At 58.6% G+C, this 19,576-nt stretch overlaps 2 protein-coding genes across 5 annotated transcripts; one reads left to right on the top strand and one right to left on the bottom strand.

Annotated features, from left to right (window-relative positions):
- The first annotated feature begins 1 nt into the window (after position 1).
- On the top strand, positions 2-2,628 carry TMEM208 (transmembrane protein 208). Of its 2 annotated transcripts, none has more exons than XR_016225291.1 (6): positions 2-106; positions 645-740; positions 1,719-1,778; positions 1,865-2,027; positions 2,162-2,246; positions 2,349-2,628. XR_016225291.1 is itself a non-coding variant. In XM_002711598.5 (6 exons), exons 1-6 carry the CDS (start codon positions 101-103, stop codon positions 2,484-2,486), a joined length of 522 nt encoding a protein of 173 aa, XP_002711644.1. In that variant the 5' UTR covers positions 2-100; the 3' UTR covers positions 2,487-2,628. The 2 variants fall into 2 exon arrangements, 1 of the variants encoding a protein (XP_002711644.1); XM_002711598.5 differs by having other exon boundaries at positions 1,865-2,001.
- Positions 2,629-2,743: 115 nt separating this feature from the next.
- On the bottom strand, positions 2,744-18,557 carry FHOD1 (formin homology 2 domain containing 1). Of its 3 annotated transcripts, XM_008257450.5 has the most exons (24): positions 18,278-18,557; positions 10,300-10,406; positions 9,847-9,911; positions 9,545-9,612; positions 9,366-9,471; positions 9,184-9,278; positions 8,840-8,951; positions 8,661-8,755; positions 8,422-8,565; positions 8,147-8,304; positions 7,877-8,065; positions 7,734-7,757; positions 7,343-7,396; positions 6,400-6,515; positions 5,719-6,314; positions 5,284-5,439; positions 4,903-5,085; positions 4,698-4,817; positions 4,459-4,620; positions 3,897-4,087; positions 3,625-3,817; positions 3,382-3,544; positions 3,106-3,294; positions 2,744-3,013 (listed from the first exon to the last, which is right to left on the bottom strand). In XM_008257450.5, exons 1-24 carry the CDS (start codon positions 18,476-18,478, stop codon positions 2,931-2,933), a joined length of 3,570 nt encoding a protein of 1,189 aa, XP_008255672.3. In that variant the 5' UTR covers positions 18,479-18,557; the 3' UTR covers positions 2,744-2,930. The 3 variants fall into 3 exon arrangements, with proteins under 3 accessions (XP_008255672.3, XP_002711656.3, XP_089176339.1); XM_002711610.6 differs by lacking the exons at positions 7,343-7,396; positions 7,734-7,757; XM_089320213.1 differs by lacking the exons at positions 7,343-7,396; positions 8,147-8,304; positions 8,422-8,565; ... (6 more) ...; positions 10,300-10,406; positions 18,278-18,557.
- Between the last annotated feature and the right edge of the window lie 1,019 nt (positions 18,558-19,576).

The raw sequence follows: 19,576 nt of genomic DNA on the forward strand, positions 1-19,576 counted from the left end.
CGTTCTGCACCGGAAGTCCATGCACTGCCGATGTGGTACCTACTAACTGCGGCTTCCCTCGCTTTCGGTTCTTTCTCCTGCTGGGTCTTTGCGTCTCACCATGGCGGTAAGGAGGACGAGTAGAGTAGGGTCCACATGGGCAAAGCGCCCCCGGGGCTGGAGAGTAAAATCCGTGGAAGGACACCAAGGGATACGTGGTGGCCCCGGGGGACGCCATCCCATGGCTGGACTATACTAGAACGAGCGAGGGATGGGGGGAGATGGTGGCGCAGGACCGTACCAGAACTAGAGGGGGTGGGCTTCCGTGCTAGATCCGAGCTACTCCCGTGGAGATCGAAGAGGCGCCACTCGTTTCCATTCCAGAGTACCCCTGAAGGAGTTGTCGGCCTAAAACTAGACTTGGCTGGGAAAGTATTGGCCTATGGTTGGATTGTGCCAGGTCGAGTAGGAGGCCAGTCCTAGCTGGGGGTGCGGGAAAGATGCTGTGAGTCCTCGATGGGGTGGACTGGAGGAGGGGCGGATACCCCAGGGGTTGTGTTGGGCTTGAGCACCAGGGGACCTGCGGTGTCAGGGAACTCGGGAGCTAACCCTGACGGTGGGGGCAGTGGAACGAGCTCTGACAGTGTCACATCATGTCTCTGCAGCCCAAGGGCAAAGTGGGCACGAGAGGGAAAAAGCAGATATTTGAAGAGAACAGAGAGACGCTGAAGTTCTACCTGCGCATCATCCTGGGGGCTAATGTAAGTGCTGCCTCCTCGTTTCTGTATCCATCCAAAGACCCACAGCCCTCAGCACCATTCGGCGGTGTGGCATCTGAAAGCCAAGACACCAGCAGAGAGCAGCATCCAAGGAGAAAGGAGAAAGGGTCCTTGCACAGCGAAGTGGAATTGAGGGCAGGAGGTCTTGCTGGACTCGAGAACCCCTCCCACCCCAATGCACAGGGTTTCTTTAGGGGTGGGCACTTGGCACAGTAGTTAAGCTGCCAATTGGGATGCCCATATTCCATGTCAGAGCGCCTGGATTCAGCTTCCTGCTAATGTTGCCTCACCTGGGAGGCCGTAGGTGACAGCTCAAGTAGTTGGTCCCAGCCACCTACATGGGAGCCCCAGATAGAATTCCAGGCTACTGGTTTTAGCATGGCCCGGCCCAGGCTGTTGCAGGCATTTGGGGAAGGAACCAGTGCATGGGAGAACTCCCCCCCACCCTCGTCTCTGCTTTTCAGGTAAATAATAAAAAATTTTAAAAGGATCACAAAGACTTCTTTGCTGGGCTGACTTGGTGTCAGAGGAGAGTCTGGGTACCTGCGTCTTAGAGCAGGGCTCCTCCCCCAACACTAGAACAAACTTTGTCTTTCCATAATCTGTTCGAATTCTTAGATTTGAGAGAGGCCCGTGGTTTGGGGTAGCTTTTTATTTTCTTATTGATTTATTGGAGAGAGAGACAGACAGAGCTCCCATTTGCCTCTTCACTCCCTAAATATCTGCAACAGCCAGGGCTGGGCCAGCCTAAAGCCAGGAGCTGGGAATTCAAACCATGTCTCCCAGAGGGTAGAGGACCCAATTCCTTGTGTCATCACCTGCTGCTTTCCAGGGTGTGCACCTGCAGGAAGTTGGGGTTAGAGGCAGAACCAGGCACTCCAATTGGCTGTGTTGGCTGCTATGCTAAAACCCACGTCGGGGGAGCTTCTGACCTCAGCCTGATCCTGTGTTTGCTTACAGGCCATTTACTGCCTTGTGACCTTGGTCTTCTTCTACTCATCTGCCTCATTTTGGGCCTGGGTAAGTATCCCCTCCTAGGAGGTGGAAGAGTGCAGGTGTCAAGGGGTCAGTGCCTGGTCTTTGATATCCCTGTTCTTGTTCTGCAGATGGCCCTGGGCTTTAGTCTGGCAGTATATGGGGCTAGCTACCACTCTATGAGCTCGATGGCACGGGCAGCCTTCTCTGAGGATGGGGCCTTGATGGATGGTGGCATGGACCTCAACATGGAACAGGGCATGGCAGAGTGAGTGTCCCCCACCGCCAGCCCAGGTGAGCGGCCCCAGGGCTGGGGCGCTGGGGCCCACATAGCCCAAGAGCCACAGCTACCTGTACCTGGAGGAGGGCAGAAGGGAGCCGAAGCGGGGCCCATCCACTGTCTTTGGCAGCCTCCCTTCTATCCACAGGCACCTTAAGGATGTGATCCTGCTGACAGCCATCGTGCAGGTGCTCAGCTGCTTCTCCCTCTACATCTGGTCCTTCTGGCTTCTGGTGCGTGGGCCGGGGGTGGGGGTGGGGGTCCCAGTAAAGGGCATCTGACCCTCCCCACCTTCCATTCCTACACGTGGCCTCAAGTTACCTTTCCTCTCCTAGGCTCCAGGCCGGGCCCTTTACCTCCTGTGGGTGAATGTGCTAGGCCCCTGGTTCACGGCAGACAGTGCTGCCCCAGCACCAGAGCACAACGAGAAACGGCAGCGCCGACAGGAGCGGCGGCAGATGAAGCGCTTGTAACCATTGACGTGGCCACAGGCTGTTAGCCCTGGGTGGCCCTTAGTGGGCTGCCTGGCCCTCACGCCTGGAGCTATGAGGGGCCTGGTCCAGGGTCAAAGCAGTCTGGAGTATAGGATTGCTGAATAAACGGCTTAGGATGCGAGTCCTGCCTGCGGGTGATATTGAGGGGCCAAGGCAGGAAGGGCTAATCCTGCAGTGTTGCCCTTGTGCTACAGACTCAGCCTTGTGGGGACCCTGAAAGAAAAGAGCTCGTGGAATAACTAGGAAAACTTTATTTTGCTCCACGGGTCCCTGGAGCACAAGCACACACACATCACACACATACAGCTAATACTGCTCAAGGCACTGGTCCCTGGGCATAGAGTCCTGGGACCAGAATTCTGCTCTGGGCCCTCCTTGCTCCTGCAGGCCAGGGTCCAGATAGGTTTCCTGGAGGCAGCGCCTTCATACCTCCAGGCCAGGAGCTTTGCTCAGTCCCAGTGCCTGCACCAGGTCATCTCCCAGCCCACTCTTCAGTGTCCGTCTCACTGCAGGGACAGAGCAGGGTTAGAGGGGGTGGACAAGGTTAAGACAGGCAGCACTTTTGTTAGGGGGAGTGAAGAGGGGCCAGTGTACTCACAAGACTTGCGGTTGCCACGGGAACGCTTGCGTTCTCTAGCAGCTAAGGCTCGGGGACTGCTCCTGGTCACTGACTGCACCAGTAGGTCCATGATCTCATCTGATGTGTCACTGGAGCCTGGCGGTTCTTCTGAGGGGGCAGTGGAGGGTCCTGCTGTGGGCGTGGCTGGGGAGCTGCTTTGTACCATGCCTGAGGGAGGCCAGAGAAGGAGATCAAGCCAGGGTAACCCTGGAACCAGATCCCCACCCGAGTGCCCCCAGCGGCCGTGGGGCCCACCTCTGCTGCGGCGGTTGTGTGTGGTGTCCTCAGGCCTGGTGGTCAGCAGACTCTTCATGCTGGCATGGCTGTTGGCATCATCCTGGCCTGGCCCACTGCCCACAGCCACTGGGACAGGCGGGTTGCTGGGGGCTTCTCCAGCCACCCCTGAGAACTTCTCTGTCTGGAGAGGGGAGAAGGGTGGGCTGGGGTCAGGGGAGGGCGGTCACAGGGGTGGCAGGCAGCACCTGGAAGGGCACCCACCTCAGTGATCATGCGTCCCCGGGTCTTGTTGCGCTCACGGTACGTGGCCCGCTTCTGCTGCTGCTGTAGCACCCGTTCCCGGCAAGTGCGGTACTCAAGTGCGAACTCGCGCAGCGTGTGGCAGAACTGCATGATGCGGACTTCGCGGGCTGCCTGTGCGGTGTAGCCCAGGTAGAGCAGGAAGGCATGGAACCTAGGCGAGAGGGATGGTCCTTCTTGGTGTCTGAGGGGAAGTGGTGGCGATCCTGCCGCTCCCTGGCCCACTCCCCTACCTGTTACAGACACGCCGGTGCACTACCCTCAGCATGGCAACGCGGCGGCCACACTGCGCCAGAAAGTGTGTGAGGCGGGCTCGCAGGGCAGGGGCCAGCTCGTGCTTGGCCAGGCTCCGCAGGCTCTCCTCTGCTGCCCGGCTCCGGCGCTCCAGCTGCCCCAGGTTTTCAGTCAGTTGCTCAAAGTCCACCTTGAAAGGGAGGGGATTCATGTGCTGGCCCCCCTGCCCCCCAGACAAGCCCCTACCTGAGGCAGCTTCTGTGCCAGGCTGGCCAGCCTGGGCCTGCTCCACAAGCTCCTGGTCTAGTGCAAGAGGCACACACATCCACTTCCAGTGGCAAATAGAGGTTTCACAGCAGAAGGGACAATTAAACCGAGACCCAGAGAATGAGTAGGTTTGGCCAGACTGAGGAAAGAGCGCTTCTGGCAGAGGACCTGGCACACTTACCTGCAGCCTGAGCAAGCCCTGGCGCAGCAGCCCCAGTGGGGGAAAGGGGAAGGAAGCAGCCAGCAGCGCGGCGCCGCGCCTCGGCCAGTCTCCGCTGTCTCGCTGGTGCTCACCTTGGCACAGCGGGTCAGGGCGGGGATTTCTGAGTAGAGGTCGGAGGAGTCAGGCCGCGTCTGGAGCACCAGGGAGCAGAGGTGGTGCAGCAGCGACTGCCGGCGCACCGTGTCTTTCACTTCTGACACCTTCTCCAGGTAACTCAGCTCAAAGCCGCGGCTCTGAAAGGACCCTGTCTGAGCCTGGGCCTGGCTCGCTCCAGAGCCCAACACCCTCGTCCTCGTGTGCCCTCACTCACCTGAGAGCCATTGAGGAAGTTGCCCACAGCCAGCAGGGTAGCCAGGATGCAGCGGAAGGTAGCGTTGTGCACCAGCTGTTCCATGCCTACTTTGAGGTCAAACAGTGGCTCTGCGATTTCCTGGTGTGGGGGACCAGGGACTCAGACTACACGGTCATCATGCTCACTTATCCCCACTGCCTGTCCCACTCCATGACCCAAGTACCCGCTCCATGCTGTCATAGTCCAGCTTGAAGGCCCAGAGTTGCAGACGGGCAGCCAGGCCTCCGATAGAGGCGAGAGTCATCAGGAAGTTCTCAGCTGGGCCCAGTGGTATGTCAGGGTTGGCCAGCTGGGCTTCCTCAATCTTCTGCCTTTCCTCCTCCGTGGGCATCATGGTCAGTAGCTTCTAAGGATGCAGCCATTGCCCCAGTAGGCTCCTCAGTGCTGGCCTGAGGCCCCAGGCATCAGTCTTGACCCCTCCCCAGGTTATCTAGGGAACCCCCAGGCCCATGTATACCGCTGGAGGGATAGGAAGTGCCTACTTAGCAAAGGAGAGGACCAGAGTTCCCACCTCTCTCCCACACCCACCGTTGGGAATAATCACCTCGATGCCATCCTTGCTGACAGCAAATTCATCAAAATTAAGCAGGGCAGCCTTGATGACGTGCACTGGCGGCAGTGTAGTTAGGCCAATGTTGATGGCATTGCTGCGCTTGGGGTCCAGCACTGTGGTCATTGTCCGGCGGCCTTCTCCGGCTTTCTGCAAGGTTGGGAAAGGGACTAGCTGGAGTGACAATCTATGGGGGTATCCCAAGGTTCTCAGTGGCCAGATGATCCCACAACTGGAGATCTGGGATACGCAAGGCACTGGGATGAGCTGAGATTCTAGGTAGGGTTCTGCTGATCTCTTGCTGAGTGGCCTCAGGCAAGTGCCTATGCTTTTTTTTGCCTCAGTTTCCCCCAGTGGGAATGAGTGAGTAGCTCCACTGTCTCAGACCTTCCGCTTTCTGGGGGGCTGCCTGTAGATCAGTGAGTTTACCTTGGAGGGCAGCACATCCTTGGCACGGGACTCAAACAGGTGTTCCAGCCGCGCTGTGTCTACAGACACTGGCTCCAAGGAGGCCCACAGGGTGGGGCAAGGCCCAAAGCGGCTTCCAGGGCTTCCATGGCCCCCAGCCAGCTTTAGCTCCCGCCAAAAGAGTTTTACTGTCTTCCTCTTGGTGGGGAGGGCTGGGCCGTCAGGTGCTGAGGGGGGAAATGGGGCAGCCAAGGGTGGAGGTGGTGGGAAGGGGCCTTTGATGGGTGGGGGAGGGGGAGGTGGTGGAGGTGGGGGGCCTCCAGGGAGCAGGGGGGGTGGGGGTGGGACGCCTTTCCCAGCATCCACAGACTCCACGTTCAACATGTCCTGGTCTTCATCTTCCCCCAGATCTGAGAAGTCCAGGTCCCCAATGCAGAGCTTGGGTACACGGGTAGGGAGCGCCTGGATGGGCTTATCCTTGGGGCTTGGTGGTGTCGGGGGTTCCTTGGGCTCAGACTCAAGGCTCCGCTGGACCCGCAGCAGGACTCGGGGGGTAGGGCTCTGGGGTGTTCTGGGTATAGGAGCTGCCTCTGGGGAGTCCCATGGTTCTCGAGTGTCTAGAAAAACGGAAGCAGCTGTCAGTTTCATGCCATCTGTGGGGCAACAGCAATGGGAGTGGACACTCTCCACCCACCTGCTTACCTGGGTGTCCGTCAGCCTCATCAGGCACGGCCCCAGCCAGCGCCTCTGCCCGGCCCTGGGCCAGTGCAGCCTGCTTCTCTGTTTCTGCTGCTGCCACATTCTCCAGGAACCGGGCTCTGAGGGGAAGGACTTGTCAGCCATGGCGTCGGACACAGCTATAGCCCAGGACACTGCACATGCCTTGCTGAGCCTTTGGTACTGTCCCCAATTGCAGGCACACACAGACACACAGGGAACAGTCCATGCACCAAGCAGTCTGAGGATCTGCTCCCTTAAGGCCAGCTCCCGTTCAGTCCTCACATCTGGGGAGGGTCACCACCAACTCGGGAGAAGTTCTACTTAACATCCAGCTTGTAACCTTACTGCTATTCACGTTCATGTCCACTGTCTTGATTCTGGATAAGGACCCTTAGAGCATTAGAAGAGGACAGCTGTCCCGATGGGCACACCAGGCTGTCCTCCTTCTGTATAACTGGCAGCTTCTAAGAGCTATGGCCTACGCCCAGGGAGGGGCCTGGCAAGTGGTGGGCACCAATGTATGTTGAAATAATGAACGTGACTGCGTGCCTCCTCTCTGGCACGCCTGGCTTCTCTCAGGCCTCAGTCCCCGCCCTTTCCTTAGCCACAGGTTGCTCTTCCACCCCGACATAGCACAGCACGTTCCCCTCCCTGTCTAGTCCTGAGCTGAGGACGTGGGGAACGGGCCCAGGTTAGGCATCCACACCTCCCATGTCAGACTGAAGCTGTTACAGTGTCATCTCAGGGACTGCTTCCCCGTGCTTAGTCCTTAGGTACCAAGGGGGCCTAAGTCTGGGAGAGGAGAAGCCCAAGAGTCCCCAGCTTGGGGTGCCTTGGGCCCGTGGAAACCCCGCCCACCTGCAGGGGAAGCGATGCTGAAGCCCTGAGCGCATGGCAGGCGCGGCCAGCTGGCCTCTGTACTTACTCCAGCCTGGCCTGCCCAGTAGGGCACTGGGGGACAGGTGGGCTCTCAGGGGTGCTGGGCAGGGGGCAAGAGGAAGAGATGGTGACTGTGGTGCCTCTTGCTCACATCCACACAGCGCTGGGCAGTGCTATCAAGTTTCCTTCTCAGCCACAGTGGGAAGAGGAGGTGGGGGGTGGCATGACACAAGGAAACAGGAAGTGGAGAACCTGACATGAAGCAGGACAGGGTACAGACCGAGAGAGTGACAAAGAAGCAGACAGAGCAGCAGGGATGAGAGGCAGATGACAAGTGGCAGAGACAGGCGGAATGTCGGGGAGATCAGAGAAGCCGCAGGAAGAGGAGGTCCGGTCACGGCCGAACCCTGCACCCCACCCCCCCAGCACTCACTTACCAAACGGGAGCAGTTTGGTGAAGTCTGGAAAGAGAGAGAAAGCACGCGTTTGGGCAGAGGAGGTTGAAGGCCCATGGAGGGGCACAAAGCGAAGGGACAGTCGGAAAGAGGACTCCAGGGGCGGCCTCTAGCTCCTGTCTTACTTGTAGACGCTCCTCTCAAAGGAGCTGTCCGCTGACGGCGCCGTGGAAATGGTAGGAAAGAGGTTCACGGAGGTACGGAGGCCAGAGGTAGGGCTCACAGGGCTCACAGGGCTGGAGGCCGGGCCGGCCAGCGGGGTGGGGCTCGTGACGGAGGAGGAGGAGCCTGTCGGGGAGGCGGGACCTGTGGGGCTGGAGGCGGGGCCTGTCAGAGCGCAGGGCCACCCGCCTGGCGGATCCAACCCCTCCGCATCTACCCGGATGCGTGCTTACCCAGGTTCCGGGGCACGCACAGCACAGCCCCCGCCTTCCAGAGATCTGCGGCTCCTCTTGCCCTCCTCTGAAGACGGCTTCCGTCGCTCCCGCCGCCCACCTGCAGCTGCAGCAGCTGCGGCTTCCTCCAGGTCTCCGTCCTCCAACCGCAGGGCGCTCTAGGTGGACCGGGACAGGAGCTAGTGTTAGAGGCCCACAAGGGCGGGCAGGGCTCCGGGACACTGCACCTCTGCTTCTGTCCTCCCCTGCCCCAGGGTCTGGCTGCCCGGCCCCACCTCGTAGAGCATGAGCTGTGTGCGCAGGTCCACGTCAGTGCCCGCCGTGCCCAAGAGGCGCTGGACCAGGGCCTCCATGCCCTGCTGCTCCAGGGCATCTGTCACGTCGTAGAAGGAGTCCTGGTCTGGGAGCGCAGCCAGCGTCTGGAGGGTGAGGATAGGAAGGCCAGGCTGAGGCTGGTGGGGACCAGAGGTCAGGAGCCCACGGGGCCCAGGGTTGGTGCTGGTCCCGTCCACACCTTGTTGATGAGGGTGACGGTGTACACCAAGAGCTCTGGGTCAGCACCATTTTTCTCCTCCAAGATGGACACCAGATTGGCCCAGGGAAGAGCGCCTGGCACAGAGAGGGGAGCAGTCAAGGGGAGACAGGTAGGCGAGGGGGCTCTGAGTTGGGGGTGGGGAAGGGACAGGCTCTGACCTGTGATGCTGGCCACAGAGTTGACAGCCCTGATGAGGAGTGGCGCATTGTTCTCCGCGTATTCCACAAACACCAGCAGCAGCTTCAGGGCCGTCTTCACCACCAGGCGGGACTGGGGGGAGAGGTCACCAAGTATGAGTGGGGCTGGGACCAGATCTGTGCCAGCTCTGGGGCTGGGCCTGGAGAAGACAGTCTGGCCAGGCACACCCTGGCTCCAGGCCCAGGTGCTGAAGTCTCTTCTAGGCTCAGACTCACTCATTCCAGCCCATTTTGCAGAAGAGGAGACTGAGGCCAAGAGAGAAGCCGTGGGAAAAGCGTGCATGGCTGGGTGGAGGGCTACTCACCAGGCTGGCACATAGTGTGTACAGCCACTGCACGGTCTCACTGTGGGCTACCACCCCCAGCATCCCATCCACAAAAAGCATCAGCTGGCCCAGCGCTGGAGACACAGGGATGGGAAGAGGTCAGTGGTGTGGTAGTGGGGAACGTGGGGGCAGGTGGTGGGAGAGGGAGGGGTGGGGCTGACCTCGGAGGATGTAGGTCTGGTAGTTGTGGTCGGCAGCAGCACCCACACGGATCAGGCAACTCAGCCCCTCCGAGTGCACGAATTCAGGTACCAGGTCCTTATCTTCCTGGAGGTACCATGGGGGCAGTTTAGGGAAGCCTGGGCTGGACACCCAGCCCCAGGCCACCTCTGGGCCTCACCTGGAAGATCTGCTTCAGTGAGAAGAGGGAGCGGCGGAGCTCAGGGCCACTGGAGCCATACAACTTTTCTGCAAGGGGTGGTTGGGATGAAATCCTCAAGGGGACACAGACACTGTCTCCCTCCACCGTGACCCAACCATCAGTCCCCACCGAAGGAGAGTCTAGCATTCCTGAATCACCACCCATCCCCACTCCATCTCTTCTTTTGCTCCCTGGCCCTGGAAGGAGAGGTTAGGGTAGGGAGGAGAGGGGCTAAGGGCTGGGGGTGGGGGGCTGCAAAGGGGCTGCCCTTACACACTCACCCAAGATGGCATTGACCCTCACAGAGAGCTGGGTCCGCAGGATGAGTGTGGGCTTCCGCCCTTTGCTGAAATCAAGTGGCCTAGTCAGCAACTGTAGCCCATTCCCCAGGGTCCCTCCCCACACACCAATGCAGCCAGACTTCCACGTGTCAGCCCTGGCCCAGCTCCTTCCTCCCCAACTGTTCCTCCAAGAGCCTGAAGGTTGGCCAGACCAGAGGGTTTGTGTAAACACAGGCGTCTCAGGTATGCTAGAGAGCTCCTGACTCCTGTCCCAGGCAGCAGGTAACACTAGCCAGGCTTTGGGATTCCCCTGCTACAGTTCCCTGGGGTGGCAGGAGGTGACCTATGGCCCAGGCTGGAGATGGAGTGGCTCAGCTGTTGCCACCTGAGCCAGCTCTTGGTAGGGGTGAGGCTGGGGGTTGGCCTCACTTCCCTGGCTCCATCAGCTCTCACCTGATCTCTTCATAGAAGCCCTCCAGCATCTCCCGCTGCTCTTCCAGGGAAAGCTCGGGATCCAGGTAGTATCCAGAGGGAGACACTTGCAAGGCACAATCCTCTAACTGGGGACAAAGGGAACAGCTGTCAGGGCTGTGATCCCCTGGCACACAGGGTATACGCTGAAGTTTAGCAGTTTTTTTTTTTTAATTTATTTCATTTCTTTGAAAGACAGAGTTACAGAGAGAGGTAGAAACACAGAGAGAGTCTTCCATCCACTGGTTCACTCCCCAGATGACCGCAACAGCCAGAGCTGAGGTGATCCAAAGCTAGGAGCCAGGAACTTCTTCCAGGTCTCCCTTGCAGGTGCAGGGACTTGGGCCATCTTCTACTGCTTTCCCAGGCCATAGCAGAGAGCTGGATCAAAAGTGGAGCAGCCAGGACTCGAACCGGTGCCCGTATGGGATGCCCGTGCTGCAGGTTGGGGCTTTAACCCACTGTATCACAGCACCAGCAGTTTCTTTAGTGCCTACTATGTGCAAAGCCCATCTGTCTTGGGCATCAGGCTTTCTTGTCCTTTGTACATTCCAGCTCCTCTCTGGCTAACACCTACCCATGCTTTTGGTTTAGGATTAGATAAATATTGTTGGAAAATCTCACTGGAGCCCCTCAGGCCAATACCCACCCCTACCCTGTGTGGGCTTCCCTCTGAGACTTTCCATACAGTATTATAATATCTTAACTCCAGTTGCCTTCTCCACTAACTGTTCTCTGGGTTAGGCACCTGCCTTTCTCCTTGCTGTATCTGCAGAGCCTACATAGCACCTGGCACATAGTAACTGCCTGCTAAAGGCTTGTTCAAGCAGTGAACGCAAATGTAGACTGGTGGTGGTGGGGAGATGAAGAGAAGATGGGAGGAAGTTCCTGCCTTCGAGGAAGCTCACAGCCCTGGGAGGTGATAAGCTGCAGCCACAAAACATTAGCCCAGAAAGTATTAAGAGTGTGGGGAAAAAAAAAAAAAAAAAGCGTGGAGAGCTGCAAGCCCAGCTGGGAGAGGCTGTGTGTGTGCACTGCTGGGAGAGGCTGTGTGTGTGTGCATGGCTGAGAGAGGGTGTGTGTGTGTGCACCTGTGCTCCACTCCCGAAAGCACACAGCTCTTCTCCTGTAGTCCCGCTAGGGCCCCAGGGTTTTTGCCTTCCCCTCAAAGCAGGTGCAGTTAACAATGGTCCTAACAGGACTTCAGAGGCCTCCAAGAGGCATATTACCAGCCCGATAGTCAGCCTACAGTGGGACCCTGAAACCTGCATTTGTAGCAGGAAGGCATGTGCTCTGTCATTGTATCCACTTCCCATGTTTCCCTCTCCCCCTCCCCCGGCGCCAGTCATGGCACCTGGCCCCCGAGTGCCTGTTGAGGCCTGAGTGAGGTGGCTGTGGAGTCGAGAGCTGCACTTTGCTTCTCCCAGACACCTCCCTCATGGCACAGGGCCACATGCAGGGCTTGGCAGAGGCCCCTCCACGTGAGTGTCTCTGGCCCTTGAGGTCAGGCTGCGGCCCCAGGAGAGCCCACCTCTGGAGAGGCAGAGGGTCTTCCGGCTCCATCTTGCTGGGAAAGTCAACTCCAACATTTGTCCCGCTGTTTGGTCAGCCCTGCCCTGCCCTGGACCCAGCCCAAGGGTTTCTGGCTGCCCTGGGTTCCCTAGGGGGAAAGGGAGTCCAGCTCCTCCTCTGGTCCCTATTTAGCACCCCTGCCAATGCCTCAGGGTCTGACCTGGCTCCTTGCAGGCAGCTTAGCCTGTGGAGCCCTTGGGTGACCCCCCTCCCCCCGCCTGGGACATGGGACACATGACAAACACTCCAGCCTGTTCTCTGTCCCACTTCCTGCCTGGCTGCCTGCCCTCCCCTGGGCGCCTTGGGCGGGTCTGGCCTCTCTACCCTCCCTGGGAGCAGAGTCATCTACTGGGAACAGGCCTGTGAGGGGCTGCAGGCCGCAGGGCTGGGGCATCTTGTCCAGGGCCAGCTCAGCGGAGGGCAGCCCCACATGCTGCATGGTCCCTCTTCCCACGTGGTGACTCAGCAGCAAACTCTGCCCCGGCCCTTCCCCCACCCCACCCCACCCCACCCCGAGCTACGTGTCCCTCCACCTGGCACTGGAGGATTCTGTAGAAAAACATACCTCCCCTGGAGCCACTTTCCCCCTCAGGAATCTCCCCAAATTTAGATGAGCTCATTCACGTGAACATTCATGAACCAGACTAGTTTTAGGCGCAGAGGACATAGCAAGAACAAGACACTGTCTCTGCTTTCTCTTCCTTCCAGTCCAGTAGGGGAGACAGACAGGCCTGACTCAGAAACAGCTCACAAATAAATATCGGATCACAGCTTCCAATGGGTGCTAGGAAAGCAGGGGGCGGAGTGCTGTAAACGCTGTAGATGTCGGACAGGTAATCGTATTACTCCTGATAACCGCTTACACACCCAGGTATATTGTCAGGAATGATCACACACAATTCAAAGTAGCACTGCCACAGGATGGTTAGGCCGACTGTGCTGCTCTCCTCCTGCTCGAACACTTGCATGCTCTCATCCCAAGGGTACACAGGATGGCCCTCTGCTAGGATGGTGGGATACCTGACTCCACTTGGAGGCAGGACAGGTCCCGAGGACACAGCCATCCCAATGACTCTGTGACAGAGTCCCTCAGCTGTCTGTACTGGGTGGAGGTTGGGGGGCCAGCAGGTCAGGCAAGCAGCCCAGAGGAGACTTCTGGTCAGCAGGATGGCACTTATCTCTCACAGCTCTGGCTCCTTCCTGGGATCATCACTTTGAGAGCCAAACCTCTGGGCCTTATTTCTCACACCCTGGGGCTTAGCCAGGCCTGAGTAAGCCCAAACTCTGCTGATGGAGCTTAGGGTCAACACAAAGCATCCCTCCACTCCCTCCTGGCTTTCATCTCCCTCACTTCTCTGGTCTCTATCCTCCCTTCCTAGGCTGGGCCCCTTACTACAGCCTGCAGTCTCAGGCTTTCTTGGCAACCCAAATCAATTGGTCACAAGGGGCTTTATATAAAGAGTCAAGTTTAGGGGACCATAGCATCCACCCTCAGATTTTTTTTTTTACAACAATATAATCCGTTGAGAATGAACATACCAGGGGCATGAAACAAGGAGATGAAGGAGAGGGCAGAAGTATATGCTGAAGGACTCTTGTAGAAAATAATTGGTTAGGCTGGCGCCGCGGCTCAATAGGCTAATCCTCCACCTAGCGGCGCCAGCACCCCGGGTTCTAGTCCCGGTCGGGGCGCCGGATTCTGTCCCGGTTGCCCCTCTTCCAGGCCAGCTCTCTGCTGTAGCCCGGGAGTGCAGTGGAGGATGGCCCAAGTGCTTGGGCCCTGCACCCCATGGGAGACCAGGAGAAGCACCTAGCTCCTGCCTTCGGATCAGCGCAGTGCGCCGGCCATTGGAGGGTGAACCAACGGCAAAGGAAGACCTTTCTGTCTCTCTCTCACTCTGCCTGTCAAAAAATAAAAAAAAAGAAAAAAGAAAATAATTGGTTAACTGCTTCTTTTGACTTTTATAAACATAGGATACTCACTTTGAAGATCTTTCTGGGGCCGGCGCAGTAAGTTAAACCACTATCTGCAATGCTGGCATCTCATATCAGAGCATCAGTTTGAGTCCCAGCTGCTTCACTTCCAAACCAGCTCCCTACTAATGCACCTGGAAGGCAGTGGATGATGGCCCAAGTGCTTTGGCCCCTGTTACCCACATGGGAGACCTGGATGGGGTTCCAGGATCCTGGCTTTGGCTTGGCCCAGCTGGCTGTTGCAGCCACTTGAGAGTGAACCAGCACATGGAAGATCTCTTTCTCTCTGTAACTACCTTTCAAATAAATAAATCTTTAAATAAATAAATAAAAAAACCTTATTTCTTGCTATCTACTCTCCAACTAGACTGTGACTTCCTGGATGAGATGACATGGATGACCATGGGGAGGGAAATCTACATTAGATATACTTACTCTGTGCAAGACACTGGGCTGCCTGTTTCAATTGGTCCTCTTGATAAGCCTTTTGTAGGGGAGGGAAATGAACCTCAGAAAAGCAATGAATCGCCACATGTAGCACAGCTAGGAATGGTAGCAGAGCTAACAGAGCCAGATCTTGGAAGTTATCAAGGGAACCATGGAGGGGAGGGGGAGTGAGAGCTGGGGCCTGCAGGATCGTCAAGGGCTGAAGAATGGCCCTCAACTTTCTGGACTCTGCACATACCCTAAACTGGCTCTCCCAATTCCAGCAAAAGAGCACCACACATACACTATACACATGAGGGCAACAGTGCCTGTCTATGCCAGAACTGTGGTCCTGGAGTCCCTCACCAGGATGCAGCCCAGCTACTGTTACCCAGAATGACCACCAGATAGGACATGCTGGCCCCGACACCCCAATCTTCTACAGTCTTCCAAAGAGACTCCCATAGCAGGGGTCTAAAAAGCATAGTTCAACATCAGAGCATCCCATCTGCCCGTTAAGAATCCCTGGGGACCCTCCCAGTTGTCCATATCCCAGCAGTTCAGGTTCACACTTAGGCTTCCTGGTTGCGAGGGCTTCTGAGGGGTGGATAGAACTAGTGTGGGCTGAGGTGGGGGACAGAGCCACCCCTGAATGTTCTGATTTTTAGCCTTAGCTAGGAAACAAAGTTGCTAGTAGGGGCTGGCACTGTGGTGTAGTGAGTAAAGCCACCGCCTTCAGTGCCAGCATCCCATATGGGTATGGGTTCAAGTCTTGGCTGCTCCACTTCTGATCCAGCTCTCTGCTACGGCCTGGGAAAGCAGTAGAAGATGGCCCGAGTCCTTGGGCCCCTGCACCCTCGTGGGAGACCTGGAAGAAGCTCCTGCCTCCTGACTTCGGATCAGTGCAGCTCCAGACATTGCAGCCAACAGGGGAGTGAACCAGAGGATGGAAGACTTCTCTCTCTCTCTCTCTCTCTCTCTTTCTCCATCTCTCTCTCTCTCTCTGCCTCTCCTTCTCTCTGTGTAACTCCGACTTTGAGATAGATAAATCTTAAAAAAAAAGTTGCTGGCAATGACCAGATTTTTAGGGCTGGCCTCACTGTCTGGCCCTTGCAGCAAGGTCAGAGAAGCATCCCAGGTTCCTCTGCCCAGAGCCCAGGGAGAACCCAGTGCTGACTCAGATAGGGCAGAGCTTTGGACCTCAGAGCAAGCTCCCTGAGGTCTCCCCCACCCCCCAGACGGGAGGGTGAGACTGAGCAGCTCTGGATTAAGAGATGAGAGGCGGGGGCAGGTCCCTGGGCTGGGAGAGCACAGAGGGGAGAAAGACACTGCCAAGTTCCCCTGGGGACACTAGGCCTGGCACAGGGCACTGCCAGTCTCTCCCCCACCAACCAGGGCCAGGAGATGAGTCAGAGGCTGTGGCTAGGAGCTTCCTCCTAGACTCGGAGGAAATGAGCAAGGCTTTCTCAGACCTGCAAACTCTGAATCTTGTAAAAAGGAAGCCCCCAGGGGAACTCTGGAGCTAGGCATAGCCCAATGTGGTGGTGGGGCGGAGCCTCAGGGAGAAAGTAGGTGGGCCTCTGTGCATCAGCAGGGAGGGGGCAGGGACTACAGGCATGGTGAGGTCCAGTGCCCAGTGTTGAAGGGCAGAAGTCACTTGGTGTGTCCTGTTGCCAGCTAGACAACTGCACAGAATGAAGCAGTGAGTAGTGGAGAGCCGGTCTCTTATTTCTGCCCTGCAGCCTGGGGTAGGGACGCCTGGGTTTCTCACCAACTCTCCTCTGCAGATGTGCCTCTGGGGTATCATCACTTATAGGACTAGGGGAGGAACCAGCTGTTGCCATTTCCTGCAAGAAGGAGCCTCGCTCCCCCTCCCTCAGCTTTGTGATGTCCCTGCCTTTGCTCTCATCTCAGTCCCTCTTCCTCCAGCCTTCTATTTTGGGGCTGTGGTCACGGTTTATATTTGGGAAGAGCACATCACAGTGCATCTGACCATTCCTGGCAAATCTGCCAGCGCCAAGGAGTCCTGTTTGACTCCAGGCACTGTGGTAACCTAGTGTGCCTGTCTCTATCTGAGCACCATAGCGTCCTCAGCCATGGAGCAGAGGACAAATAGCAGAGCACCTGGTGTGGTGGGGTGCAGAGATGGTTTCTTCTCTTCTTTTTAAACATTTACTTTTTATTTACTTGAAAGGCAGAGTTACAGAGACAGGAGGAGAGATCTTCCATCCGCTGTTTCACTCCCCAAATGGCCGCAAGGGCCGGGGCTGGGCCAGGCAGAAGCCAGGGGGAGCTTGGAGCTTCTTCAGAGTCTCCCACGTGGGTGCAGAGCCACTAATGTGCTTTCCCAGGCACATTAGCAAGGAGCTGGATCGGAAGCAGAGCAGCTGGGTTTCCAACCAGCGCCCATATGGGATGCTGGCCTCCTGGTGGGGGCTTAACCTGCTATGCCACAACGCAGGCCCCAGGGATGGGTCTCTAAATGAGGGGGAGCGGTGGGGGCGGGGGGTGGTGGTGGTGGTCCTGAGCCTCTTTCCTGCAGCTGAGTTCCCATCTCTCCCAGTGGAAGGACAGATGTCTCAGTTGGGTCTTGTCCTGAAGTAAGGCAGTGGGAAGAATACTCTCTTTAATGCTGCAGACTTATTTCTGGACCAGGAGCCCAGGGCAGGAACAGCTCAGCGCAGCACCCATTTCCCCGCCCCACCCCCACCCCAGTTTTCATCCTGAATGGGAGGTGACTTCTCACCTTGTTCAGGGCCCACCTCAGTTTGCTCCTCTGAAAAAGGACGAGATTGATAGGGGGCTACATGGAAGTCTGGAGGTGGGCAGTATGCTGCAGCCTTCCAGCTATAGCCTTGCAGTAGGGTCTGGCTTGGACACGCACCACTCCCCAGGACAATAATCTCCCCACCCCTCCCGCCAGCGCTCGGAGGCGGGGCTGGCCGCAGCCGGAGGAATGCAAGCTGGGGGCCTGGCGCCCCGAGCGCATTCCACGGGAGACCCCGGGCCCAGGGGGCAAGTTTACGCAACCGGGCGCCCTGCTGAGGCTGGGAGCAGGGGAGGCGCCCCCGCCGCCTCTCCCTCCTTTGCCACCCGTAGGAGCGGACTGGCTGGTGGGGAACCCTGGGGGGTGGTAGTAAGCCTCTGAGAGTCCCGGCCCGGAAACAGCGCGCCGGAAAGGGCTGACTGCGAGGGGCTGAAGGCTGCTAGCGGGCGGGGAGGGGAGGCTGGCCATATGGGAAAGGGCCTCTTCCCGCACCGGGCACAAGTCGGCTCCCGGGCGCTGGCGAACGAGGGCAGGCCGGCGGTTTAAAATTAGCCTGGCCCGCCCTCTCCCTTCCCGGCGCGGGCCGACGGGCGGCGGGTGTACCGGGAGGTGGAGCGGTGACTCTAGGGCTTTTCTCCTCCTCCCACGCTCCGCGTATCCCGGACCCGACCGCTCCCCCGGGACTCCACTCATCCCGTGGGAGTGAGTGCTCGCCGGCACTCCCAGGGCGAGCCCCCCACATGCGGGAGCAACCCTCAGCGGCAGGACCCAGCCCAGTCCTGACACCTCTCAAAGCCTTTGCCACCACCAGAGGCCCCCCAGGGCCCGCCCTTCCTCGTGGTCCCGCCTCCTCACCTGAAGCAGGTGGAGGCAGGTCCCTCCCTCGGCTCTGATCCCGGGTCCGCAACAGCCACCCTGAGTGGGGTAGCTGCCCAGGCAGTCAGGCAGCGAGTGGAGCCCGAGCATCTCCCCGGGCGTGCCCCACTTGGAGAAGCAGCCAGGGGGGAACAGACCGCAAGCTCCCATCTCCCCTCTGCAGTTTCCCCTCAACTTGGGATGGGGCCCCGGGCAGGCGAGGCAGCGGACCCTGTGCTCCCATCCAAGACCCTTCTGGGGCGAGTACTCGCTCCAGCCTCTCCCCGAGGGGCACCTCCCAGGGCTTTCAGGGAGCCGACTCTGAACCCCCTGATCGCCCCAACCTTTCTTCGACTCGCCTCTCACCTTGAGCGGCGCCCCGAGCAGGCGATGCAGCGTGGGTATCTGCGCGCCCAGGGGCAGTGCCCCGTCCAGAGTGCAGGTAGGGGCCCGGCGCGGCTCCGGGAAGTTGGCGCATGCGAAGGGGTCGGTGTCTTCCAGGTACTGCACCCTCACGGTCACCAGTGATGCCGGCTCTCCGTCCCCGCGGTCGTCCCCGCCGGCCATGGCTCTGCCACCGGCCTGGCCGCAGCTTCGAGTCAACTCTCTCTGCTGTTTGGTCCGGGCCGGGCCGGACGCCTCCTGAGGGGCGGGGCTGGGGGGAGGCGAGGAAGAGGGTGGAGCCAAGACGAGGCCCTGGCGGCTCGGGGGGCGGGTACGGAGAGCCACTGCCGGAGGCGGGACTTACGCCAGCCACTCAGAAGGCCCGGTGGTGATCCCGTTAGTTCAGGGGCTAGGAGGGCGGGAAAGCCCGGGACCGCGCCCCGCCCCCGAGAGGGCCCTGAGAGCGGTAGGGTTTCTTTGGGCTCGGAGTAGGTGAGGCCGCGCCCTCTTTGAGGGCAGGTTGGAGGAAAGCTTCTTCAGACAGAGGCTGGCCAGGTTTCCTTCAGTTTAGGAACTAAACGGCCTTCGTTCTTTCAGTTTTCGGACGGATTGGATGCGTCGCTCTCATTTGGGAAGAGCAGTGGGAGGGGTCCCTTTCCGTGCAGAGCAAGCAGTGAGAGATTTCACTCAGTTTGAAGGATCAGTTCAGTAACCGGTGGGATGCAGGGCAAGTGCACTTCAGGTCGGGGGCGGGAGGAGGGGAAGAATGGGATGAGCCAGTAGAAAATGTTCCCCTCTGGGGGAAGGGGTGGGATGGGTGCCCCCAGCCTGGATGCAAAATGGAGATGACCTCTGGGGCGAGATGAGTCGAATGCCCCTGAAATTTGTGGAAAATGTGGGTGGACCCCTCCTAGATGAAAGATAATCAATAGGCTTGGTTTTCCATAGGTTTCCGCTTAGTTTCATGGAAAAGGTGGGAAGAGTTCCCTACAGTTTGAGGGAAGGGGACGCCCGGATGCCCCTCGTTTTGGGAGACGAAGAACAGCCTCCTGCTCAGCCTCAATGAGCTGCGCGCATTTTGGGCCTTGGAGTTTCCAGGGACGTTGGGGGCAGTGTCGTCCGTCATGGTTTTCTGCAAGCGCGCAGTGCGCGTGCGCAGCTTTGGTCCGGGCGGGGGCCCGAAGGGGGTCCCAGGCTCCAGACGGCGGCGCGCAAGGCGGGCGCACACTGCCCCCTGCCGTCTGCACCTGGCCGCGCCGGGGCCCGTGGTGTCAGCTGCAG

This window comes from Oryctolagus cuniculus, chromosome 18 (genome assembly GCF_051225735.1).
Source record: "Oryctolagus cuniculus isolate XC-2025 breed Fujian yellow rabbit chromosome 18, ASM5122573v1, whole genome shotgun sequence".
Lineage (NCBI taxonomy): Eukaryota > Metazoa > Chordata > Mammalia > Lagomorpha > Leporidae > Oryctolagus > Oryctolagus cuniculus.

Coding starts and splice junctions, on each gene's coding strand:
- TMEM208 (XM_002711598.5), top strand. Junction 741..1,718: donor GCATCATCCTGGGGGCTAAT/GTAAGTGCTGCC, acceptor GTTTGCTTACAG/GCCATTTACTGCCTTGTGAC. Junction 2,247..2,348: donor TCTGGTCCTTCTGGCTTCTG/GTGCGTGGGCCG, acceptor TTCCTCTCCTAG/GCTCCAGGCCGGGCCCTTTA.
- FHOD1 (XM_008257450.5), bottom strand. CDS start 18,478: ATGGCCGGCGGGGACGACCGCGGGGACGGAGAGCCGGCATCACTGGTG. Junction 8,952..9,183: donor ACACACTATGTGCCAGCCTG/GTGAGTAGCCCT, acceptor CTCTCCCCCCAG/TCCCGCCTGGTGGTGAAGAC. Junction 3,014..3,105: donor CCGTGGCAACCGCAAGTCTT/GTGAGTACACTG, acceptor CTGTCCCTGCAG/TGAGACGGACACTGAAGAGT.